The 24,561-nt window shown below is 37.9% G+C and overlaps 1 protein-coding gene across 12 annotated transcripts in view; it reads right to left on the bottom strand.

The window, feature by feature from the left end:
- Window positions 1–24,561, bottom strand: part of MARK1 (microtubule affinity regulating kinase 1) — a 58,374-nt gene that overhangs the window by 16,795 nt on the left and 17,018 nt on the right. For 10 of the 12 annotated variants that reach the window (XM_062605819.1, XM_062605822.1, XM_062605817.1 and 7 more), the window contains exons 2-9: window positions 19,095–19,298; window positions 18,669–18,722; window positions 11,240–11,288; window positions 10,051–10,116; window positions 8,988–9,058; window positions 7,971–8,027; window positions 4,017–4,253; window positions 3,808–3,927 (exon numbers count right to left, since the gene is read on the bottom strand). In XM_062605819.1, the coding sequence (XP_062461803.1) occupies window positions 3,808–3,927; window positions 4,017–4,253; window positions 7,971–8,027; window positions 8,988–9,058; window positions 10,051–10,116; window positions 11,240–11,288; window positions 18,669–18,722; window positions 19,095–19,298 (858 nt within the window). Of the gene's footprint in view, window positions 1–3,807; window positions 3,928–4,016; window positions 4,254–7,970; window positions 8,028–8,987; window positions 9,059–10,050; window positions 10,117–10,675; window positions 10,808–11,239; window positions 11,289–18,668; window positions 18,723–19,094; window positions 19,299–24,561 lie in introns of those variants that run through there. The other 2 variants (XM_062605828.1, XR_009962215.1) reach the window with 2 other exon arrangements.

The following is a 24,561-nucleotide window of genomic DNA, read 5'->3' as shown; positions in this document are numbered from 1 at the left end:
CAAAATACCAGAAAAACTACCAAGAGGAAAGAATTTCCAGTTCATCACACAAAAATCTTCCATTTGTACCCTTCACTTCCACCACCTCTTAATCTTACCTTGCTGAGTGCCTGCCACTCATGCCCTTATCTTGGTTAAAATCCCTAGATGTTACTACAATATCAACTGTATGACAATAAGTAACTCCTTCAAATAATAACAAAGGAAGCATGTTTACAAACTATAGAACATTTCAGGAGCGTGCCGATGCTTCCTACAGTCTTTCATTTCAAGATTGTGATGCCGACTGGTCACTTTATCCTATGGATCTTTCTCCCCGCACTTGACCTAAGTATGTTCACAGTTTGGCTGCAGCGAGAAATGCCTCATAACTCTCTCTGTGCCGTGCAGATATTTCCTTCTGCATTCTTTGGAAAATTTCCTCTGCTGTAGCTTGGATCTGTTTATAAGCCCGCCAGACTGATCAGCTGGAATCCTAACCGCCACCACAATCTCTCCTTACGGATATATTAATCTTTAAAACAGCTAAAATTGGTTTCCTTCCTACAGCAACAGGCACACATGCCTCTTTAGGGACATTCTCTAATACTGCTCACTAGGTTGACAGAAGAGTGAAAGAAATCAAGTTTCCCACAAGCTCCAAATATGCTTTGCAAATACAGAATTAAGTTATTTCTTACAAACAGTAAAATACTCAAGTTTCCATTGATATAACCAGATTCTTTGTATGTAGTGCTGCTGCCAAATTACAGACACAAATAGCAGTATCCTTACAAGAACAATACAGAACTCTGTACTTGGGCCAGTTAACATTTGGCTGACAGTAAGACTTACAGATTTGTTCAAAGTTCTGCCACAGGATTGAATTTTTGGCTTTTGAAGCGGGAGATAAAAGGGAAGGTATTGTGTACATGTATTGCTTTATTGTATCTCTGGCATAGAGAGCACAAGCTTCTTTTGCAATAGCCTTTGGTTATGTATTTGTAGCCTTGCAGTAACATGATAGACTCTCCAAAGAATAGTACGTGGTACCTGCAATTACAGTTTATTTTAAGGACGCTGTTAATTAAATGTAAAGTTTAAGCATGATAATGTGTTTGGATGACACAAATCACACTGCTCAAATCCTATCTCTGTTTCTCAACCCTTCTTGAATAGGCAAACCCAACAATTCCCACTTACAGTTTTTCCTATCTCTTCAGTAGGTGGATCACTTCAATGTAATCTGCTCCAGCTTTTCCATTTGTTAAATACGTAAAACTCTGCTAGCTTCTATCTTTTAAATACATGATCTCATAGGCACATTGAGTTATTGTACAACTCTTAAAACAGGCTCTTAAACTCAAGCATTTTGAAGTGACACAAATGATCCAGTTCCAGGATCAGTATTAAATCTGTGCAAGTTCTGCTGTGCTTTCACTCAGCTGATTCAAGAGCAGCAGTTTTGGTCAAGGTGAAGATCTGACCCAAACTGTATTTCTTAAAGACAAACCCAAACTGAGTTTTCAACCAATTAGGTATTACTGATGAGGTTTCCCTCAACTTTCAGGAAAACAATTTAAATATAATCTGGCTCAAGACATGTCTGTCTCAAAATTATTTATTACTCTTTGTAAGCATAAATCTGCTCTGTGGGAATTGCACAGTGTTGCTTTGAAAGAACTGAAGACTGGGAGGAGGAGGAATTCTTTGAAATCCTAATAGTTAAGGGAGAACCCACATTTTCTGACAATGCATTTTTTCCATCTCTTCCTGTGAAGATTTTACAACAACATTCTCTTGCTTCTAAAATGTTTTCTCTCTGCTGCAACCATGAAAATGTCTAGATGAACCCTTTCAATAAACATTTGCCTGGTCCTTACCAGAGGAAAAGTGCTAAGCCTAACCCATATGGTGCCGATCCTGTGTCAGCCTCAGCTTTGATGCTCATGTCACTGACAAACATCCTATTGAATGGTGAGGGAAAAACACGCATGGGAACTGAGCGGGTGGATGGCTGGGACTGAACAAATAATTAAAAGACAAAGCACAGACAAAAAACCCTCCCCACCTAAGATGAGACTGTCTTTCCGCTTTTAGAATCTGTGAATAAATATGTACTTACATTATAAATATGTATTTTTAGAAACAGAAGAAATAGTAATTTCTTTCCAAAGTACAAACCATGGCTTTCTAAATCAACATACATGTGGTTTCAGGAACATTCATATTTTAAGAGCATTTGTGATGTCTCTCTCCCTCAGATTAGCAAACTGATCAATACCCGTTATCATCAGCGTTTTAGTACTGATCCACAGCTCGAGATCCCCTATCACACAATAACATTTTCTTGCTCTCTTCCATATAATCAGACTATGCTGTTCCAGCAAGACTGCTATCCAACACATCTCTCTAGGGACAGGAAGGAATTTTAGGAGAACTGGATAACACTACAGTATCTAGAATGAAAGTAAAATTAGATCTCAAGAGAAACTGCTGAAAATCCAGAGGAAAGTTCAACAAAAGGAAAATGTTTTTCCTAAACCTTAAAACACGACACAGAAAAGCACAATCTTTCACCATCTTCAAGTCACTACGCTCTTACCATTATGTCCTCTAGACACTAGTAAATACATAAGAATTGAGTATCAATAAAGAAGAAGCCACCATTCACTATTCTCTTCAGCACAGGTTTTACTAAAGCTACAGTTATTTATAAGAAGTCACAAACCAGCATCACCTTGAGATTAAGTTGTATGCAGACACAGCTCACTAAACGTTTGCTACCTTAACACAGGTAGCATCCATGTCAGATTTATTCTCTGAAATGCCATCCACTGCTGCACAAGTAGGCAGAGAAAGATGAAATGAAGTCACTGGTGATTAACTCACGTAAGTACTACTTTAAAACCATTCTATTTATCTTCCACCCTACTTTCATCTCTGTGCTAAGTAGATGGTATTTTCAGGAGTCTATCTTGGTTAAACAATTCACAAAACAGAACAGGACAGCATTTAGAGTGAACACTACACAAAATATTTGCTAAACAGCAGCTCCAGAATCATCCAGTAAGTGCAGGTCAGTATAGCAATCTTGAATGAAAGAGCCCCTTAAAAACACTGAACCTTTTAGCCATATTACAAAGCCTAATTTACTACCACCACCACTAAAATCATAACTCGGTAGAAATCCTCAAAACAGATTTTAGCTGAGGGACACAGTATTAATACATGTTAATTTTCTGGCTACTCAGAAACAGAAGTACCAGAAGAGGGAAAGAAAAGGCTGCACAGAAATTACTGGCTTATCATTCATTGTATTCTTAAGTGTCTGTCTGTATTATGGCACTAAAACAAACAAAAAACACCCACATAGTTTTCAATCACAGTTACTCTTTTATCTATCCCTTTAAAAAATCATGCTGAATATAGTAAATTAAATGAAAATGGCTGATGGAAGTGCCTGCTGCTGGTTTTGGTCTTCTGGAAAACTCCCAAGAATAAGATATTTACACTCTTGTCCTTGCCCCCATTTTGAACTACCTCCATTACCTGACCGAAAGAAGTGGGAGCGGTTTGCATTTTGAAATACTCTTCAGTTATAGTCTTTAGTCAGTTGCAATTAAGGTTAGACTTTCATCAATTAACATTTTGTATTTTCAAGATGTTTTGGGGACATTTCCTCTCTCACTCTTTTTTAAACAAAACTTTTGGGTCCTTAAAATGCAAAGAAAGTACCTATTGTGAAAAACAGTCGTAAGCAATTACTGTATTTTATTTTCTTAATCTAAGCCCCCTTTTTTTTTCCCCCAAGATGAGATTACTTACTTCCAAGCTGCCTCGTTTTATTGGATTCAGTACTAGTAGCTTCTTAAGTAGATTTTCACAGTCTGTGGACATATAGAATGGGATGCGGTACTTCCCCCTCAGCACTCGCTCCCTCAGTTCCTTTAAAATAGAGTTTTAAAAGGTGAGCCTACTAATCACACATAAGATTTAAGGAGACTGAAAGCCAAGCTTTCATACTGCAACTGTACCTTTAGATTCTGACCATCAAATGGCAACGATCCGCTTACTAGTGTGTACAAAATCACCCCAAGGCTCCACACATCCACTTCAGGACCATCATATTTCTTTCCTTGGAAAAGTTCTGGAGCTGCATAAGGTGGGCTTCCACAAAATGTGTCCAGTTTATTACCAACTGTAAATTCATTACTAAAACCAAAGTCTGCAATTTTAATGTTCATGTCTGCATCAAGTAGAAGGTTTTCTGCCTAAGAGAAAAATGAGAGGAAAATACAATTCATGTATCAGAATAAGATCAATATATTACAGAGTAGTATTTATCAATAAATGCACATATTTGTTTTTAAATACTTCATCTTTTTCTTTCTTGCAGAAGAAACAAATCTCCCTTGAATACATTACAAAGATTGGAAATCAACTATGTTTACTCAAAGAAATATTACTGTTAAAGCAGCTAAAGAGACTGGAAAGTCAGCTAGTGAATGAGCTGTGAAGATTTTCTTCTCTGGAAGAACCAACTCAGTTCAGGTTTAGACTGAAATATCCAGACATCTCAGGACAGCAGTTTCAGCTTTTGACAGGTTCATGACAACTTCTGACGCTAAGAAGCGTAAATCTAATTCCAGACATCATTTACCATCTCAGTGGGGTAAATGCTAGAAGGGATTTAAGGCTTCAAAAGAAGATCTGTTCTGCTCACACGATGACATACTTCAAGCTATGCACTGTATCTCAGCATTCTGTACCAAAAAATTCTCTCCCTTTTATTACTGGTGCTTTCTTTAGTAATGCCACCACCAAAGGTGTTTAACACTCAAGAATTACATAGCGTATGAAAAAAATGCATGCTTTATACAGCTAAGAATATTCATGCCTGTGCAGCAATCATCATGTAAGTGCAATGCATCACCTATACATAGATGCAAGTACTCAGGAACCTGAAGAGTCAATAAAAAATACCTTACACTTAGTATCACAGCTAGGTCAGAAGATTAAAAGAGCAAGATTAGATAAATAAGAATACATTACTGAAAAACACCCCATACAGAGCATTCTCAAAATACAAGGATGCTGAACAACAAGTGCAGCAGATCTGGGCAATGTTTGCTCATCTAACTGGGACCCAGTGCCTGATCTTCACATTAGCAGCACTGCACAGTGCAGGAATCCTTTTTCAACAGGAGGACAGACATCAGCCAGAGCAGAGTATTCACTTAATTGCCAAACATCAGTTTTATAGCAAACACAAACATCTCTCATCAACTGCTATGCTCAGAAAAGTTCAGGATGAAGAGAAACAGCAATCAATTTGTTAGGGTAAACATGATTTTGTTTGGGTTGGTTTGTTTGTTGGTTTTGTGTTTAGTAATTTCACTTGCACTCAGTGAACAGAACAGGAAACAATTACCAGTATACCAAGCCAAAGCCGCACAACAGAATTTAGGCTTCACCAGGAGTAAAATACAGCTTGCTTATATAAATTAACTACCCCAGAAAATATTTTATTTTCCCAATTCCTGACCTGTAATCTCAGCTGGTTCCAGCTGATGTGCCTGCAGACAGACTCACAGAGGTATCTATTTTCCAGATTTTACATCCTTCTACATTACTGAACAAAGACTTCATTTTCCTTGTGGTGAAAACATTACTGTCAGCGCAGCTGCTCTGCGATTACAATAGTCCTTCTAGTTCAACAGTGCTCTGCTACCCAAGTACCCTATGCTTTTAGGTTCCTCACTTCAAAAACATCAAAACCCATCCTTTCTTAACATGCCAAATAGAAAGACTATGCTCTTGTTGGTTACACGTTCAGAGCAAAAAGTATTAAGTCACTGAAAAAAAGTTTGTGCATCACAGGATGAGCAAAGCTGGAATTGGTTATAGCCCTTTCTATGCAAGCTGTTTATAAACACAGAAAATTAAAAGGAGATGGTTTAAGCATCCATAGGCCTTGCACTCCCCCCTCTTCTGGACAAACTTGCACATTTTTTTTGTAAGTCTTCCTAGCTTAGTAACTTAGATTTGACAGAGTTTATCCTTTCTGTTATTAAAGCCAAAAAGACTTAGCAAAAATCTCTGCCTTGCAGTGCTAACAATGTCTATTGGTCAGCGTGCTGGTATTACAGAGAAAGAAAGTCAACAGAAACAGATGAAAATTCAGATGCAACTCTAAACTTGCTTCTTCCTCCTCTGCAGCTCCGTTAGAAGAGTTATAAGTGAGACAGAGATGACACATAATGTTTGAAAAGAAAAGACAAAGTGAGAACACCTCCTCAAAGCCATGCATTTATCTCTTCTTTGGGGAATGTATTTTTCATTGACTGGCTCTCAATCACACCTAACACTGAACTTTTGAAATGAGTCTAGCATAACTCCATCAAAGGGAAGTCAGAGAGAGAAAGGCAAAGAAATAATTTTGAAGCCTGCCTGCCCGTCTCGCAAATAGGAAGATCAGCAGCAGAGTACTTGTGACAGATGGTGAAAGGGATCCTGTATAAACCCCACAAAGCAGTTTTGGACAGTCCTGTGAGCAATGCAGTGTGCTGTATGCATCCTATGGAACTAAGAAATGAATGTTAGGTGGAGGCTGTGATGGGTTTTGGGAGAAAGAGTGAGATGTAGAATGCTAACTAACCACGGGGGTTAACGAAGTAGGACTCAATAATAATATAGCTGCACTGAGCAAGCCAGTGCCAGATAAGCACAAGGAGATGGCTGGCTTCCTACTCCCAGCAAACTATAGGGCTGAGTCAACCACTGAAAGCGGCTTGTCCAGCCAAGCCAATGGGTCCCATCTGGAAAAGGGTGCAGCCTTCTGGAAAGCTCAACAGTGACTACTGTAAGCCCCAGGGAGCCTGACAAAACATTCACAGGCTCCAAACCACCATGCAAGACAGGGAGGAATTTTTTTATATCAAGATTTCAATGAGATCCAGCCTTTTCCTTCCTTGCATTCTGACTTTAGAGTTCTGGCTCGGCACCTCCACCATCAGATGACAATGGTCCTGGGGCAGGGAGGACTCAGCAGAAAAGGATGCATTATCCAGCACCATATGCACATGCAGAAGCTGGCAGATTGACAGGTATTAGGGAACAGATTTGTAAGAAAGAGGTCAACAGCATGCTGCAGTGTATTATAAGGAAGTTAATACAAAAGAAACTAGTAAAAAAAAACCCCTTAAGACAAAAGATACTGATAAAACAAACCTTTAAGAATTATTCAGGTTCAGCTTATTCAACATTTTAGATACACCAGTAAAAAAGAAACTAAATCAGTGTTTTCTTTGTAAGCATACAAAGATATACAAAGAGCACTAGCCAACTTTTAAACAGGTGAAGATACTGTGTCCAAGTCCCGTGATATCTAAACTTGGCAGGAAGACAACTTCAGACTGAAGGCTTAGGTTGTACCTGTAATTGCTGAACTCTTTAACATGGTCTAGGATGTTTATCCAGATAGAATATTAGAAAGCATAAAAAAAAAAAAGCAGCTCAACTAATTTCTGTTTACCTTAGATTTTTCTGTCTGATTAAACACGAGAGCATAAAACAGAAGTTCAAATGGATTAAAACCCTAACATATTCCTTATGAATCACTACAACAAGATTGGTTTATATATGCTTATATGTTTATACAATATATTTTAATTGAAAATATTTCAGCGCTGACTGGTATCACTGAACTTCTGCAGCTTCAGTGTGTACATATTTGCATGCCAGCAGGTATAATTCTTTGGAGAGCATGTCTTTTCCCTAAAGCTAAAACTGGAATGAAAGTAACACGTTCTATTCTTGTCTCTCCCCTGTTCCAACAGGCAAGCTACATTATTTTTGTGCTTCAGAAAATAGAGAATAAGTGATATTTACTTCATTCACATGTTTGAGGCATTCACAGTGGCAAGGACAAGTATATAGAATGAAAATAGACTGTCAACCAGCAAAATGAAAAGTAAGTAACAGCCTACCTTAAGATCACGATGAACTATGCACTTCTGATGACAGTACTGCACAGCAGATACAATCTGAAACACCAAGATGATCAGTGAAATACTTAATTTCCATCTCAGCATTTGTATATAATCTGGTATATAAATTTGGCTTCTGATATGATTCAGCAGAACATAAGATAATATATAAAGCCTTTAATTTTAGAAAATGTTCATGCAAGTTTCATTAAAGCTCAAACACTAAACCTAAAAAGTCCCTAAAAGCAGCTCTTTTTCTTATTAAAAAAAGTTTAATACGTATTCTTTGAGGTAATAGGAGAAACATCTATTTTAAATGCAGATCTCCCAGTAGCAGTAACTATAAAAGGAAATTATTCCACTCCCCCAACCCAGATTTTATCTTCTGAAATACCTGCAGCATAGCTCTGCAATTCATCCCTAACAGAACAGCTCATTCAACATGTCTATATGTATCTTTCACATATATATGACAAAACCCAAGTCTGAAACAGGAAATTAAAAGCAGTTTCTTTACATGTTAATTATACACCTTCATTCTGAAAAATTCCAAATTTTACCTAATCAAAGCTTTTCACAACAAAAATCACCAAAACCAAGGTAAAAAAGATGAGAAAGCTTGTAATAACAGTATAAAAACCTGTTACAGACTACTCTTCATGGAAAATGGTATGACATGACACAGCAATACGTTTCATCAGATCAACATCTCTAGATAGAACATCTGTTAAATTCTAACATATTCAGAAAAGGATCACAACCCTCAAATGACTCACAACAAAAAATGGGGCTTTAGGAACATCCACTAAAAAAGAATGCAAAACAGTCTTACTATTTTTAGACAGTACGTAGGAAGCAGATACTTTTCTCTTTGGGGACTTTTTTCCACTCCAGCTTTAATAAACATTATCACAACAATGAATATTCTTTTAAAGTAAAAGAAGTATGCTCACATTCATGTCTACCCAAAAATACCATAAATAGAAACAAAAGAAACAGTGAATTTTAATTTCATACCTGCCTGAATTTTGCACGAGCCTCTTTCTCTTTCATTCTTCCATGTGCAACTAGGTAGTCAAACACTTCTCCTGATCACAACATGGACAAAACATCAGTTCTACTGTACAGGTTTTATTTTTGACTGCCATGCACAATCAAATCATGCTTGAAAACAACATCCCACACACCTGCTTCTTGAAGGGAACGGAAATAGAAGCAGCCAGGAAAAAATTCCCTTTGACTGTTTTCACTGAATTTCACTTTCCAGACATCAATAGTTAAGAAATATAAAATGCAACCCTTCATACTAAGGCTTCTTCAAAGTTAAAAAAACAACTTTACTTAAAGAACCACTGTGAAACAAACCAGAGACTTTAAATAATAAAAACTATTCATAATGCACATAAGACACTGAAAAATAGGTAGCTTCTTATGTATCAGATTTGTTTTGCCTATCTCCAGTGGTTTCACTTAACATTACCTATATAACTTCTGGTTTTCCCTTCCTGTTCTCTAACAAAGCTGCTCAAATGCCTTTCAGATCCTCATCTTTGCACTGTCTGTTGAGCAGCCTTTCCTAGCTGGCCACACTATGCTCGATTCCCTTCCCACATTCAAACATTCCCATTCAGCTGCTAAGCAGCTTCTCAAGCAGGCACCCATTACCCCTCTCACTCTTTGCAATCCTGCTGCTCTCCTTCCTGTGTTCCTTATTCCTATCCCTGGACCTGCCTCCCCAAGTGCTTTGGCACATGTTTTCAAGATCATACAAGGCACCAGCGCTTGCCTAAATACAGCAGATAGAGTCAAGTTTTTGCCATATTCAGCACCAGGATATCTCTTGAAATTCTAGCAGAAGCCTCAGAACAGTGACTACCCTTAAACACAAACCTAACAGGTTACTTTAGAGAATGTGATGCAAGCAAGAAAGTCTGCCCTGAGAGGTCTGTTAGGAGTGCTGTGAAGGCCAGATTAGAATAACCCATTAACCATGAAGTTCTTATATCATTCCTAGGCATGCAACCCACACGGCTTTCCATATTTCAGTTTATCCTTAAAGCAGAATTAAGAATCCACTTACCCCCACTGGCATATTCCATTACCAAATATAATGTCTTTTCAGTTTCAATAACTTCAAATAATTTTACTGCAAGAAAAATGAATGAGAGAGAGATTGCAGCAGGGAGCAAAAGCACAGCACAAATAAAAAATTATGAAGTGAGCATAATTTATGGCCAGTGATAACACTAAACCACAGGAAAACTTTATATCCTTTAGGTTAGCATTCTTGGGCCGGGGGAGGGGGGGAAGCAAAATTAATTTCTAAATCACAGTTGATAACAAAGCATATTAATTCACAATTTTCTGAGAAGTTTAAACACACTGTACAAACGAGTTCATGCTGAAATTAGTGCTCAATTTGACACGGACGTCTTTTAAGATCATACAAACCTTCTCTGTTTCGCTAGTAAACTGCTCCCAGTTAGAAATTTGAGATTCTGACCAAGCGGGTACCAGAAATATTAGGCCTGAAAGACTTTCCTCAAATTGTAATAGTAACCATTCATTTAAAACAAACACACCCCCACCACCCCCCACAAGAAAACAAAAACCAGCAGAAGCTAAGAATGCTGGAAAAGCAACAAACAATTTAAGGGATGAGAGGGAGTGCCTAGCATGTAGTAACTTGTACACCTCATCCATACCTTGTATGCAACAAGCCCTCTGGCCGATTCAGGACCATTAACTGTCTCTGGAACAAGACTGTCCAGCCCTCCTCAGCCAGAAGAATTGTCATCACAAAGTAGGGCCCTGAAGCTGTGGGGTACGTGAAAGAACTAAAGCAGAAAGGGAAAATTACATACTTTGTAATTCTAATTTTATGGAAATATTAGTCAGCAGGAGTCTCTCCTAGACTGAACTAATGGAGTTTTGCTACTTTCACCTAAAAAAAATCATGCTTTTTGGCCTCAAGAATAATTTCAACAGAAAATGGGAGCTGGGGTCCTCAACAGACCAGTGTGAGCACTCAGCATCTCCTATGTTAAGGCTTTCCTGGACTGAGCAGTTTCTCTCCTCAGACCACCACTCTTGTTTCAAGCAGAGTGAATACAGGAGGTGAGACAATGAAGCATTTACTGAATGCTCACTATCCTATTATCTCAAAAAAGTTTAACAGCATAGCAGTAAAGTACATTCAAATAAAGCCAAAGAGAGTAAAATGTAAACAGCACAACAGAAAAAAGTTTGCAGAAATGCAGGGCACCTACCAATATTGGGATGATTCAGTATCTTCATTATTCGTACTTCTCGAAACAGCTGTCAAGGAAGCAAGACAATTTTCTTAAGAGTGCGTTTATTAGAGAGAAGTTACACAAGATATGCAGTGTTAGCTGCCAAAAAGGAGCAGCATAAACCACAGAAACTAGCATTAGCATAAAATATGGATAAAGATAGCACAGTGAACTCCAGAAAACATAATCTATATCTCACACATTATATGACAATAACCACTACCAACTACATATCAAAACCAGACTAAATTTTAAGCTTTATATAAACAAACACAGGTAAGTTTTATAGCCCCTTCTGGAGTTTCAGCACTGACCAAAACCAACAGATTATTCACACAATATAATAATTTGTATTTAATAATAATGTAATAATTAGATAATAATAATTATTAATAAAATAATTTTTGTTATCTCTTTGTTCTGTTTTCTTTGGTGACTGGCCAGCTCACCCAACTACTTTGAATACATACGTAAGAGTGGGTGCAAATACAAGGTATAGTTGAAACTACAGAAAAGTTGAACACACAGATATTGAAATAGAATTAGATACCATGAATCCTGACTTTCCCCAGTCCTGCTGATCCACAGAGGTGAAACAGGCGAGTTCTTTTCTCTCAACTACCAGATTTTACACTGGGTCATAAACAGCAATGTCCCATATCCCCTCTCCCCCTGGCAAGGCCTAAAGGTTTATGATTGCTCAGTCTGCTTTAGAATCTTGAGTCACATAACTGAAAACAACAGGACAAACTTACATCCCTACCTGTATACACTTTAGGCAACAGTGAGTTGATGACTTTTTTTAACCAGAAATGAGGTCTTAGCTCTTAAATTTCTAGCATTCATGGGTTTACTGATTAAATAAGAGGTGAAGAAAGACTAACCTAAGGGGTCAAAAGAAAGAAGGAATCCAAAATGACTACACAATTCCATTACTCTGTACTTTAAGGCTGTCAATACTGGTAAGTTTGCATTGTTTCACTTTAAGTGAACAGCATAACCCCACTGCCAATTCTATTTACTGTGCTGCATGCTTAGTACTGCATTGGATTACAGTAGGATGTTGAAAAAAAGCTCACTGGCTTCAGCGTAACACTCAAGACGTTTTGGAGATGTCTTAGCAGTACAGACCTCCTTACAGAGCAACTTGGCTCAGTGCAGAAGCGTGCTGTTGTTTTGCTTCTCTGTCTCAGAGGACATTTCTGCCTCCATTTTCAAAATGAGTCCCATTTGTTCAGATGCTACCTTTGCAAAAAGGGTACTATGAGGCAAGCCACAGACTGGACACCTCCTCAAAGAGCAGCACTTCACAGTTTCTATTTTATGATGGCTGAGGCTACAAGTTAAGAGAAATTGAAATTCTTTTGCTTAGACAAAGCTATTTAGTCATAACATTTGTAAAATTCTGCATTTATTCTACAGAGAAACATCTTTTTGAAATTCAGCTTCTGATCAATATTATTACAGTTTGATATTGACATTATTTAATTATTTCAAGCTAGTTACAATTCACTCGCTTTACAGTTGCCATTGAAACAATTTTAGAAGGAAGCAAGGACTATAAAAACATTTCTCTGACAACATGATCAGTATGATGCAGTTTGCTTGTGTTCAAAATGTTAACACATGGGTACATAATACTATGAATTAAAATACCAGAATTAAACTTTAGCAATTATTCTTGTTTCCTCATGAAGTCAGTTATTCCCATGAAAATACATCCTGCCAGCCTTTTCTCTGTGCATTTTTTGGGTTTTGAATTTGCTGCACAAGATCACATTTCCCAGCTAAATCAGTATCAATTAGTCAGAAACTAACAAACCTAAATCAAGCAAGGGTACAGCTTCAGAAGAGCCTCTAAGCAGGTATATGGAAAACCACAATTCCTGCCAGAATGTCAAAAGATATTTCATAACTTAACAGTATTAATGCTGGTATAAAAGTTGCAGCAATGAAAACATGCCTTCACAAGCAGAATTAAAATACAGACTGCTATAAATAAAATAATTTCCAATTTAGAAAAAAGATCAAAGAAATAATTTTACATGTAATGGGAAGCACGCAGTAATTGTAAAAATAGAAGCGGGAGGGGAATTGTTCTATTCAGTACTCTTACAGGATTCCAAAGTTGACTAATTGGTTTAAGATTTGAATTTATTTCAGTGGCATGAATTCTGTTCCACATAGTGTGTAATTTTTTATTTTTATTTTTACATGAAGGAAAAAGCCTACTAGGAAAAGGACAAAAAGTCTATTTTCCTGAAGACCTCTACCCTCATGCAGATACTTTGTTATAAGAAGTGAAATGCTGGTTGCCCTGGCTCTGAATAAAAGACATCACCAAGATACAAAGTGTGGGCTTAGGTTTATCCACATTCACACCAGTATGTTTTTTAACATCTTGTATTATGTTTCCTGTTGAACAGGCATTTTTCAGAAAACTAAAGCGTTTGTTCATATACAAGCAGTATATAGTCCAGGTATGAGCCACCATGAGTAGATCACAGGGAATCGTTAGTCTCAACCTTTTGAAAGAAAGCAGCTATTCCAAGGCAAATTCTAGAGGAACTCAAAGTCACAAGGTCAAATTGAATATTTTCTTGCTGATTAGTGGCTCTGTGGTGGGCTTCTTAGTTTGTTTGGGGATTTTGACTTACAGGCACTTTTAATCTTGGTTGAAATGCATTTGCATGCTTAGGGCAAGAACTGGGCAAGGCTGAAGCAGATTAAGTTATCTTAGGTGATGCTCATCCACGCAAATCGCGTCAAGCATAGGATGAAGGGAAACTGGCTGGTTTATTTTACAGTCAGGATGGCAAGAGCCTCCCTGCAAACATGAGAGCAGGGAAAAAGATAAATCAGCAGAGTAAGAACTGAAAGAATTGTTGAAATCTTGGAACCTACCTGCAGGTACCTGCTAACTAAATGGCTTGCTCTGAGAAAACATTAAAAACTTTAAGTGGTTATATTCCCTGGAAAACCCCTCTCCCAACTGCCTGCTCACTACTGAAACTACAGCACACAAGGCTGTCTTCTTCCTGGGGAGATCCATATTACTCCGAGAGTTTGTATTTTGCAGTTTTTATCAGCTTCTGACAAGTTTCAGCAGTTATACACCTGGAAACTGATGTTTTCAGACCTTTTTCAGAAGTCACTCAGGTGTAGGCATCTTGTAAATTAGGCAGCTGTAACTTACATATTCCAATATACTGTGATGTAACTAAATCAAGCAGCTTTGTTAAAGCTGCTTGGCATGACAGATACTTCCAACCCAGGAAGAAAGAAATTGTTTGAAAGGCTGAAAACAAATAATGGAATAGCACTGCATACAGACCATAAACAAGCCCCATTATACCTTATGTAGTTGATGGCCCATGTGGTCCAAGGGGATGTGTAAGGGGCTCTCAAAGAATAAAGAGCAGGGACCCCTTTTTTCAATACAGATGTTCAAAACAGCAGAGGCGGAGTGGAATGGAAATGGGGCAAATGAACTGTGCTCTGGAGTCTTGGTGTATATTCAGGATTTTACTTGGTCCAGTGTAAATGTGCATTTATACAAATTAAGAAGATGCCAATGTTCCTTTTCTCTCATAAGCAGAATTAAAATATAGACCACTATAAATACATGAGAGAAACAATCTAGAAAATCTCTGACAAATGGATAACACTTGAATAAAAGCATTAACAGTACTCCAGTATTTCAGCACATTGTTTTTACATTCAGACTTTGCATTCTGTGAAGCACTACTTTGGGATAAATCCCCAGCCCTCCCCCTTCCCTTTGCAGAAGCATGTTGGTCATTAACACCATTTATGTCAATAATTATGTATTTAACAAATAGAGATACCTTTAAACAATAGCCACTACACCCTTCAGTAACACCCAGGATACATCTATTCCTTTGCATATAGAGATATTAAAGCAACAAGACCATAGTTCTTTCCTACAAAGCCAAGTTTGTTAATGTTATAGAAATCTAGACAGATCAGAGAGCTTAGTTCTGCTTCCATTATGAGGCAAGCTGCAGATTATACAAGAATATAATTCAGGTTTCATGAATACCTCTCCTTTCTTGAGCAGCACGGTACTGCTCTCTCAGAAGGTGTAAGTGCTCCCTGACTTCCTGCCCCATAATCCACCCCACATCTGCAGGGCTGCTCTTCATTCTTAACGAAGTGCTACCATTCAGAAAAGCTCCTGGACAAGCATCTCCCTGTTGTAAAAGGGTTGTAGTGTCAATAGCTTCACTCGTAATAGAGGACAGCCAGCATCATACTCAATTCGTAGAACTTGTATGTATGGAAAAGGCTCAATGCTTGAAAACTTGAATCCTGCTTTTCCAGTTTCATTTTTCAGGGCAAGCTGCAGCAAGTACAAAGATCTTCCATTGCTAACACTTCTACTTGCTGTCAGGCTGTCATCTACACTGAAGATGTACTATTTTAAGTCGCTACACTCAAACAAAAAAAACCCTTCAGTTAACCAAGGCTTTTTCTTGCTTTGAAAGATGTGCTGGAATGCTTCTCTAGTTTCTACATCATTACTGAGAATGGATGTTGTAAAAAAGCATAGCTTTCAGTAGGTAATGTACTGAAATTGTTTCCCATCTTCTGTTGTTAAGGGAAGAAATAACCTAAGTTTTAGGCTTTAGATCTGTTTAAATAATAAAAAGAAGCATGCTGACCCTTAAAAAGGGAAAATCTGAACCGCCATTTGCTAATCAAGCCTATTAAGAAGAAAAAAAAGCCCCTTCTGCTCCATTAGCAGTTTGCAGAAGAGCAACAGAAGGCTATTTCAGAAACCTCCCTGAGTTGAGCCTGTACAAGAAGATGTAGCAGACATGCAGAAAACAGAAAAGCCATTTTGATATAAACTCTAGTTATAATGAAACCCAAATACTTACATTTGGGAACAAATTACAATCATGACAGTGGAAAAGCTAAGTCAGTACAATATGTTACTATCAAGACAGCAAGTTCATAAAAAAGCCAGCTTTGTCTTCTAAACAGGTGCTAACCCAGTAAGATGGGAACCACATATTGAACAAACTGAAAACAAAAGGCAGTGCCTTTAATTCAACATTGCTTATCTATTTAAGAAGGTAGAAGTTCTGAAGCAAGAGTAACTTCAGACTAACATACTGCAGGCACAAGGATGTGGAATTACAAATTCATAAGGTCAGCTTACTTGTGCAATCATCTCCTAACATTTAATGGTTTAAATTAGAGTAACCGTGTCTGTGAAGTACCCTGTCCATATGTGCTAGTTTTGGCTGGGACAGTTAGCTTTCTTCACAGTAGCTGGCACGGTGCTGTGTTTTGGATTTGTGCTGAAAACTGTGTTGATAACACAGGGATCTTTTAGTTGCTGCTGAGCAGTGCTTACACAGAATCAAGGCCTCTCACACCACCCCACCAGTGAGTGGGCTGGAGGTGAACAAGGAGCTGGAAGGGACACAGCCGGGACAGCTGACCCCAACTGACCCAAAGGATATCCCAGACCATATGGCATCATTCTCAGCATATAAAGCTGGGGGAAGAAAAAGGAAAGGAGGACATTTAGAGTGATGGTGTTTGGCTTCCCAAGTAACCATGAAGCGTGATACAGCCCTGCTTTCCTGGAGTTGGTGCAATACCTGCCTGCCAATATGAAACAGTGAATGAATTCCTTGTTTTGCTTTACCTACTAAACTCTCTTTATCTCAACCCATGAGTTCCCACTTTTACTCTTCTGATTCTCTCCCCCCATCCTGCTGGAGGGAGTGAGTGAACAGCTGCGAGGTGCTTAATTGTCATCTGGGGCTAAACCATGACATCATCCTATATGCCATAAGGAACACTGGAGAATGGCTAAGAACAAACTGAAGATTTGCTCTGCTTTCATATCATGACTAACTACAGACCCAGCTTGTATAATACTTTCAGCAACCTAAGTATGTGCTTAATTATTTTTGTGTTTACAAAAAAGAATGGTACATGAGAAGCTACGATGCCCCACATCATTTACTTAATTAGGTCAGTAGCAATTACTTGCTCTTGCTATCCTTTATACTACAGCGAAAGGAAAGGGGATGGTTTTGTGAACAACCCTGTGCCCAAGATAATGTCATATTTGTCTTGTTTGATTTATAATAAACAATAGTGATTGAAGGGCTGAAACAGAAGCAAATCTAACCATGCTGATGAACCACCCTCCCACCCTTATTTGCTTTAAAAAACAACAGTTGCTTGAGTGACGGTGCAAAAACTGTGCTTAACCTTACTTAAAAACTTTCAGGGAATCAATACTCACTCAAAATTCTCAGAAAACTGCAAAGCTGAAGACATTTAGAGCTTCAAAACAAAACCTACTTTTTTTCTACAATCAATTTCAATCAAGATGCTACAAAGGAAAACTTCACACTTTCTAGTGTAAACAGAAGATGGGATAAATATTTTTAGAAGTTACTGAAGAATGGAATTGTGGTTAAATCACTAAATTTAACTTAGTTCTGCTATAAGCTGCTTCTAACTGTACCTAAAAATGTTTCTCTTGCTATCAGCTTCCCACTCAACAACCAAATAACAGCAGCAATATCCTACCACAAAAGTATTTTGTGTAGTGCGACAGCATCTTTTATAGGCTATGAAAGTTTCATTTATACCTGGAATGATTTATTATTGAATATTACTGTGTGACATACAACTTACTTGTCATTACAGCAATTATGCCAGAAGTTAAGTTTTTAATGTTTCGTTTTCCAGAACATTTTAACCCTCTCATTGCTCAACAATGAGACAAACTCATACAGCTCTCCTAGTGTAAATATACCAAGCTAGGCAGGAAACAAGCTATGTGAGCAGCACATGATTTCCCCAATATGCTCTGTCATGTACTGCTTCTGTGGGTCCCTTTCCATTAGCTCAAATATTAGCAACCCAAAGCACATGGAAAACCCCAGGGTTTTGTTAAAACACTTATCACAACGGTTATGAAGGACTTCTGAATTTCTGTCTACAGGCACAAACAAGCAAGAATGTTCTGATTATGTTCAGTCATTCTGGCAATTCTATACACAATTACTATATTACAGAAAAATCAAAGAAAAAACTCTTTTACAGCATTATGTCTTGATTTATTAGTTAGACAAACTACTTGTGTACCTAATTAGATACAAATTTTACTGTCAGCAATGAACAAAGCTGAAGGAGGAAGGAAGAACAAAGAAGCAATGCTTAGATATGAAACACACAGAGTAACTGCCCTTAGACAACTTGCACCTTATAGCAAATACTGTCTCCCAAGGTCATATGTACACAAAGATGTTTGTTTAGCAAGATAAATGGACCAAATATTTTTGTTAAATACCCAAAAGATCCCAGTTCAACTGTTCATAGAATTTCAGATGTTACGGCATATTCTTACCTTTTGCAGACTAGTAGGATTTAGCTGTGTTTTATCTATTATTTTCACAGCAACCTTGGGGAAAAAAACAAAACAAAACAAAAGTAATTATTAAACTCAGAAAAACGTTTGCACAAAAATATATTGCACCTTCGCAAGCAAAATCATAGATATACCTGTAAGACATACATATATGTCTGCTTTTATGCATCACGTCAAGCAAAATCGCCTCACCTATGAGGATTTATCAGCAGGAGCTCAGAGCTTTGCCACAAGATGGTAATACCAAGGAATCAGTGTTATACTTGTCAGTGTTTGGACAGAACAATGCTATCTTGTCCACTGCAAAACCAGGTCCTCCAAACACAAGACCTGTCCATCAATATACTTCAGTAACAAAGACTGATCTACCTATCTATCAATAGATTTAGCAATATGAACGCTTACCTCTCTTCCAGTAAGCACATGCCTGGCCAGTTTCACTTTGGCAAAATTTCCTTTTCCTATTGTTTTCAGTAAGCGATAATTTCCAATGTGAGGATGTTCTTCATTGGTAGATGTAATGGAGTTTCTACATCTGGGGATGTTTTGTCTGCTACTTGACTTGATAGGCTGGACATGGGGTTCAGTGTACCCATCCACAGATGTATGCTGAAAGGCAGATAAAATAGTTTGGAATTTAGCTACTTGGATTTTAGACAGTGCAGCAAAACAGACTAAAAGCATAAAAAGGTGTAGAGGGGAGTAATTTATTTACTTTTACAATATATATATGATAACTTTGGATGCAGCCTAAGCAGAATGTGCTGTCTTTGGACAGTATCTCAGGAAAAGCCTACAGACAGATTTTCACAAGCCCCCAAAATAAAACTAGAGACACCTAGGTAGTAATCAACAAACCATTACAGACTTTAATATGAAACCGTGCCAAACGACACACTACACTACTATATTACAAACTTGACTAATCCTAACCAAATTTAGTCTTTCCAAAACAAAACTATAAATATTTGTACTTTGGCATATTTGGAAATAAGATTTCACTCAATTATTTTATTCTTAACTTTCTCCAAATAACATTATGAGAAAAGTATTTATTCAAGTAAGCTTTGCTCCCCAAACCTGTCTGCATCTTTCTGTAAGGCAGAGAAGTTTTCATTCAAATAACGAAGACTCTACACCTTTAGTTAAAAATAATGATCCATTCTTAAAAACCTCCATGATACCGCATAAATACAATTTTAAATCTTAAAAAGTCTGAAGAACTATAAGGATGTTATTTTTAATGCATACCAACACATCATCCCACATTAAGTGTTAGTCACTGAAATCTGCAGAGCTTCTGTACCCTTTAACTTCCAAGTATATAAGGGGCAACATACAGATGGGGCTTGGAAGTGTTTCAAGGAGAAACCAAAGTAACAGAAAATGTTAAAGGGGTGTTAAGTGTTTCAGTATTTCAAATTGCTTTCTAACTTACTGGGTACAAATATAACAGGTAAAATTCAGCCCCTGCTCTCTTAAGGTAAGGATTTTAAGGCAGGCAAATACTGTAGGTAGAACCAATGTCTTTGCAGACCAGTTTTTAGGTTTCAACAACAACATGTCTTTAGGTTTCAACAACAACATGTCTTTAGGCTTCAACAACAGAAAGGCATGCTTACTAGTTCACCCAGCTCCTGCTAAGCATAAAGCATCAACATAACTCAAAAGACACCTCAATATTTTCCCACTATTCACTGCTTCAGTCAAAAAGTGGGAACCTGTATCTTTGTACCTGTACCTTTACAGCTCTGAGACCTTCTTTACAGACCAAAGGTTTCTAGATCTTTGACATCAAGCTGAAAGCAGAGTCAGAAGGCAGCGGGAGGCTTTACTTGGCTTCTCCCAGTATCAAATCTAATGTGGGTCTACGCTGATTTCACCCATCATTCCTTATGCAAATAATTGTTTTCTTCTACAAGCAAAATGTAAAGACTGCTTCTAGCTCCAGTGTGTTTTTATTATACACTAAAGTCAATCCCCTCCTGTAAACACCATGGCTCACAGATAATTCCACTTGGCTCAGGGTGACTATTTCAGGACATAAGCACTAGCAGAATTGGGAAAACTAGCAAACAGCTGCCAGAGAACCGGAAAAAACAAGGAGTATACCACAACCAGAATGTTCTTCCCAAATGTAGCACAGCTCTGCTTACATCACCTAAAGCATTATTAATTATTCACTACAGCCAGGAGAATGGTCCTAAAGATAATTCTCTGTTTGTCTTTTCATTACCAGAGTCTCTCTGCAAAATACCACTTTACCCCACTGCTAAACTGTTTTGCAAGCTACCCCAGAACCAAGCAAGTCAGGCATGCTTAGATTCTGTGTATCAGACAAATTTATTCAACCATGAAGTAACACACTAGCAGTAATGTTTATCCTTTAGAAGCACATAATTAAAATACTTTTTCTGGTCTTGAAAAGAGAGGATCAGAAGGACAGAGCCAGGCAAAGAGGCTTTGAAATATTACTTCAACATTATTCCTACATGTGATAAAACCACAGCCCAAAAAAATCTTACCTAAGAAATTTATGTGAGATTTAGATTAGACATTAAGAAGAAGTTCTCCACTATGAGGGTGCTGAGGCGCTGGCACAGGTTGCCCAGAGAAGCCATGGCTGCCCCATCCCTGGCAGTGTTCAAGGCCAGGTTGGATGGGGTTTGGAGCAACCTGCTCTAGTGGAAGGTGTCCCTACCCGTGGCAGGGGGTTGGAACTAGATGAGCTTTAAGGTCCCTCCCAACCCAAACCAGCCTGTGATCCTACAACACCCGCCAGATCAGTAATTTTACAGTGCCAATAATGAATATTACAGTTGTACCTAGAACCCTGTCCAGAGCTACAGTACTATGCTACACAAGCAAGTTTTGGAAGTCTTTGAGCCTGTTTATGCACACAATTAGGTTTTCACTACTTGAATTACAATGCCTACCAGAAGCATTAGAAACCCCAATATCAACTGCCAATTTCATATGCTTCACAGGATTAGCCTACTTCCAGCTCAAAGGAATCTTTTAGATAAACAGTTGGATAGCTAAGCAAAACCAATGCCATAGGCAAAGCATACGGTGGCTTCACAGGAGAGATAATTTTAATGCAGATTTAACAAGGAAAGCAGCTATAGCTATTGTTATTGAAAGCATAAATGACAATATAATGCAGAAACAAATCTGAAGTGTGTGTTGCTGGGGAAAGTAACAAAGTTCATGGTCATGATGACTTTGGCCTTCCTGTGACAGAAAAACTAAGCCCCTCTGGACAGTTTCTTAATTATTCTCTCTTAGGTTATCTTCAGAGTCAACCATTCTCCCCAGCTATGGCCAAGGATGACAGAAAACATGCATAACAAAGGTCAAGTTTCTTAGTTTATATATATGGCTCACAAACTTCTCAATTTGAACAGAACTGCATGAAATTCAAATTATTCTTCTTAAGTCTTGCAATCGGCTTTCTTTTGCACATCAACAGCTTGCTCTTGTTGGAAAGTACAGAAGAATTTGAACTAGAAACTCAGCAACTTCTAGAAATAAGCATTCAACAACATCGAAACATGTCAAGGTTAAGATGTTGGAAAACAGCAACAACAAAGGTCAGTCAAATAATGGTATCTCAGAGATGATTTCCAAACAATGCTAAAGCTGAATTCCACAGAAGCACGTTAATATCCACATTGTCTAGAAAGACAGACTACATAGTTTAAAGATCTTTCTGGTCCATTACAATAGGTTCATTCATTATGCATCAGCTACTATGTGGCTATTTGATTACGCCATTGCAGAAGAACAATCTCTAAAATCTGAGAAGTTTTACAGGGTGCTGGAAAAAAGCAGGCTGTAAAAACCACTGCTCTCCCTGGAGCTCACTATCATCTCAAACAGTTCCAGCTAACCACATGGGATTTTAGTTAGGGATTCTGGTATTTCTCTATTTTTTTTTTAGTGGAAAACACTACCTTACTAGTACCTCATATACACCGTTGCTGTATGTTCAGTTTATGTCAGTGTTAAATAAAATGCCTGGAAATCAGTACAAAAAACTATGTTTCTTAATATAAAATGTGATTTTAAACAATAAAGGTGCAGCAGTAACAAATGTTTAGAGTTGAAAGGGTATATTAGAACAGCCACTTAGTATTCTGCATATTAATCAGGTATTTAAAAAATAAAAACCAATACAACAGGAAAAAGCCACACAAAACAGAATCCACCACTTTTTCTGACACCTCAGAAAAGTAGCATTCAACTTAAGATTGCTACTGAAAAGAGCTCAATTAACACTTACTACCCTAGCTAGGTTTGTTTCTGACACATTCCATTAGAGTTATAACAAAGCCAAAGGTACTAAAATTGCAAGAGTTAACTTGATCCACTGCTTCCCCAAGGCTCAAAGCTATCGCTTTCCATGTTTACCTAAGGTAGCTTTGCAAAAGCAAGATGACCCGATGCCCAGACACATTACCTCTGAGGAAGCACCAAAGAACTAACCCCACAAAGTAGATACAAAGTATATACTCTGCTTATTCAGCATCCTTTAGCCACTCAGCTTGCCACTGGAGTAGTATTCTCACATATTATACACTATAATTAAACTTACAACACCAAATATATAAACTGCTCTTACAGCTTATTCTTAAAATGCCCCCAAAACTATTCTGGCCACCAAATCACAGTCCTTCTCAATCAAGTAAAAGTGACAGCCTCTATAGCCTTTCTGAGTAATAGGTAACTTCCACACATCGATCTGCCTGCAAATACACCACACTTGATTAAACAAACATCTTTGTCCTGAATTTTCCCCTTCTTGAATTACTGCAAGGCAAATTCCTTGGTATAGTCAGTCCATGGAAGCAAAGCATTCACACACAGTGCTAGAAAAGGCACATCACCACACTTCCTCTATTACCTCCTGTTCTGAACTTAAATTTCTTCCAGGCAATTTTTATATTCATAACTCCCAACATTTTCAAGCATGTGCAATACACACGAGCATTTGTAACAGCTGTCATATTCTGCAAGGTAATCAAAATAGCTATGCAAGACAGAGGGAGTCTGACAGCTTTAGGAGACTGTCTTCCTGAACAGCTCTCATCTGCAATGGCTTTGATTCAGAATTCAGGGGAAGGAAAGGGGAGAAAGAGAAGTAAAGTCCCGGATGTTTTCATGTTTAAACTGCTTGCTCTCTGCAACTGCAAGCTCTCTTGCTTCTAGCAAGCCACTACAAGCAAGTCTTTTGCTAACGTAACAATCAAACTAAAAGTAAACTAGAAGGAAGATCTTGGTAAACCTCAACTTAGAAATTAACAGAAACATTTGTATCAGCTTGCTCTACATCATACATCAAGAGCACTCAGAGGTCCAGATTTACAGGGTATGAAGCGTGGTGCAAACTCCGAACTGCACAAGATGATAGTACCTGATCTATCAGCCTGTGCAGAAGGGGATTCACCCCTCTTCCAGGTAAACCTCCCATCTGCACAAAACCACAGCTCATCCTGGCCACATGTACCTGTTGCATCATACTACAATTACTAAAGCACCTCTGATCTCAATCAGAACATTAACAGAGAATTATCTACTCTGACTTTTTTGTATTTCAGACATATGAAAAAGTGCTGGGGTGGGGACAGACGACAATTAAGACTGAATGTATACACCCTGATTCCTTTAATTGCTGATCAGAAATTATAAAATGTATACGAGATTGGGAATGCACGAGAGAAGCTTTGTCATTCAGAAAAATAAATCACAAATGCAAAGCAATCAACCTACTCCACTGCAACAGGATTATACACAGGACTCTGCTCAGAAAATCCCAAGAAACACACACACAGTGAGGGGGAGAAAAAAAAGTATATATAGATTTTTAAAT

Source organism: Pezoporus occidentalis, unplaced genomic scaffold (genome assembly GCF_034315485.1).
Source record: "Pezoporus occidentalis ecotype Australia unplaced genomic scaffold, CSIRO_AGI_Poc_V1 ctg93, whole genome shotgun sequence".
NCBI classification, from domain to species: Eukaryota; Metazoa; Chordata; class Aves; order Psittaciformes; family Psittacidae; genus Pezoporus; species Pezoporus occidentalis.
Note: the sequence above shows the minus strand (reverse complement) of the source record. Positions and strands in the feature narration are given on the sequence as shown.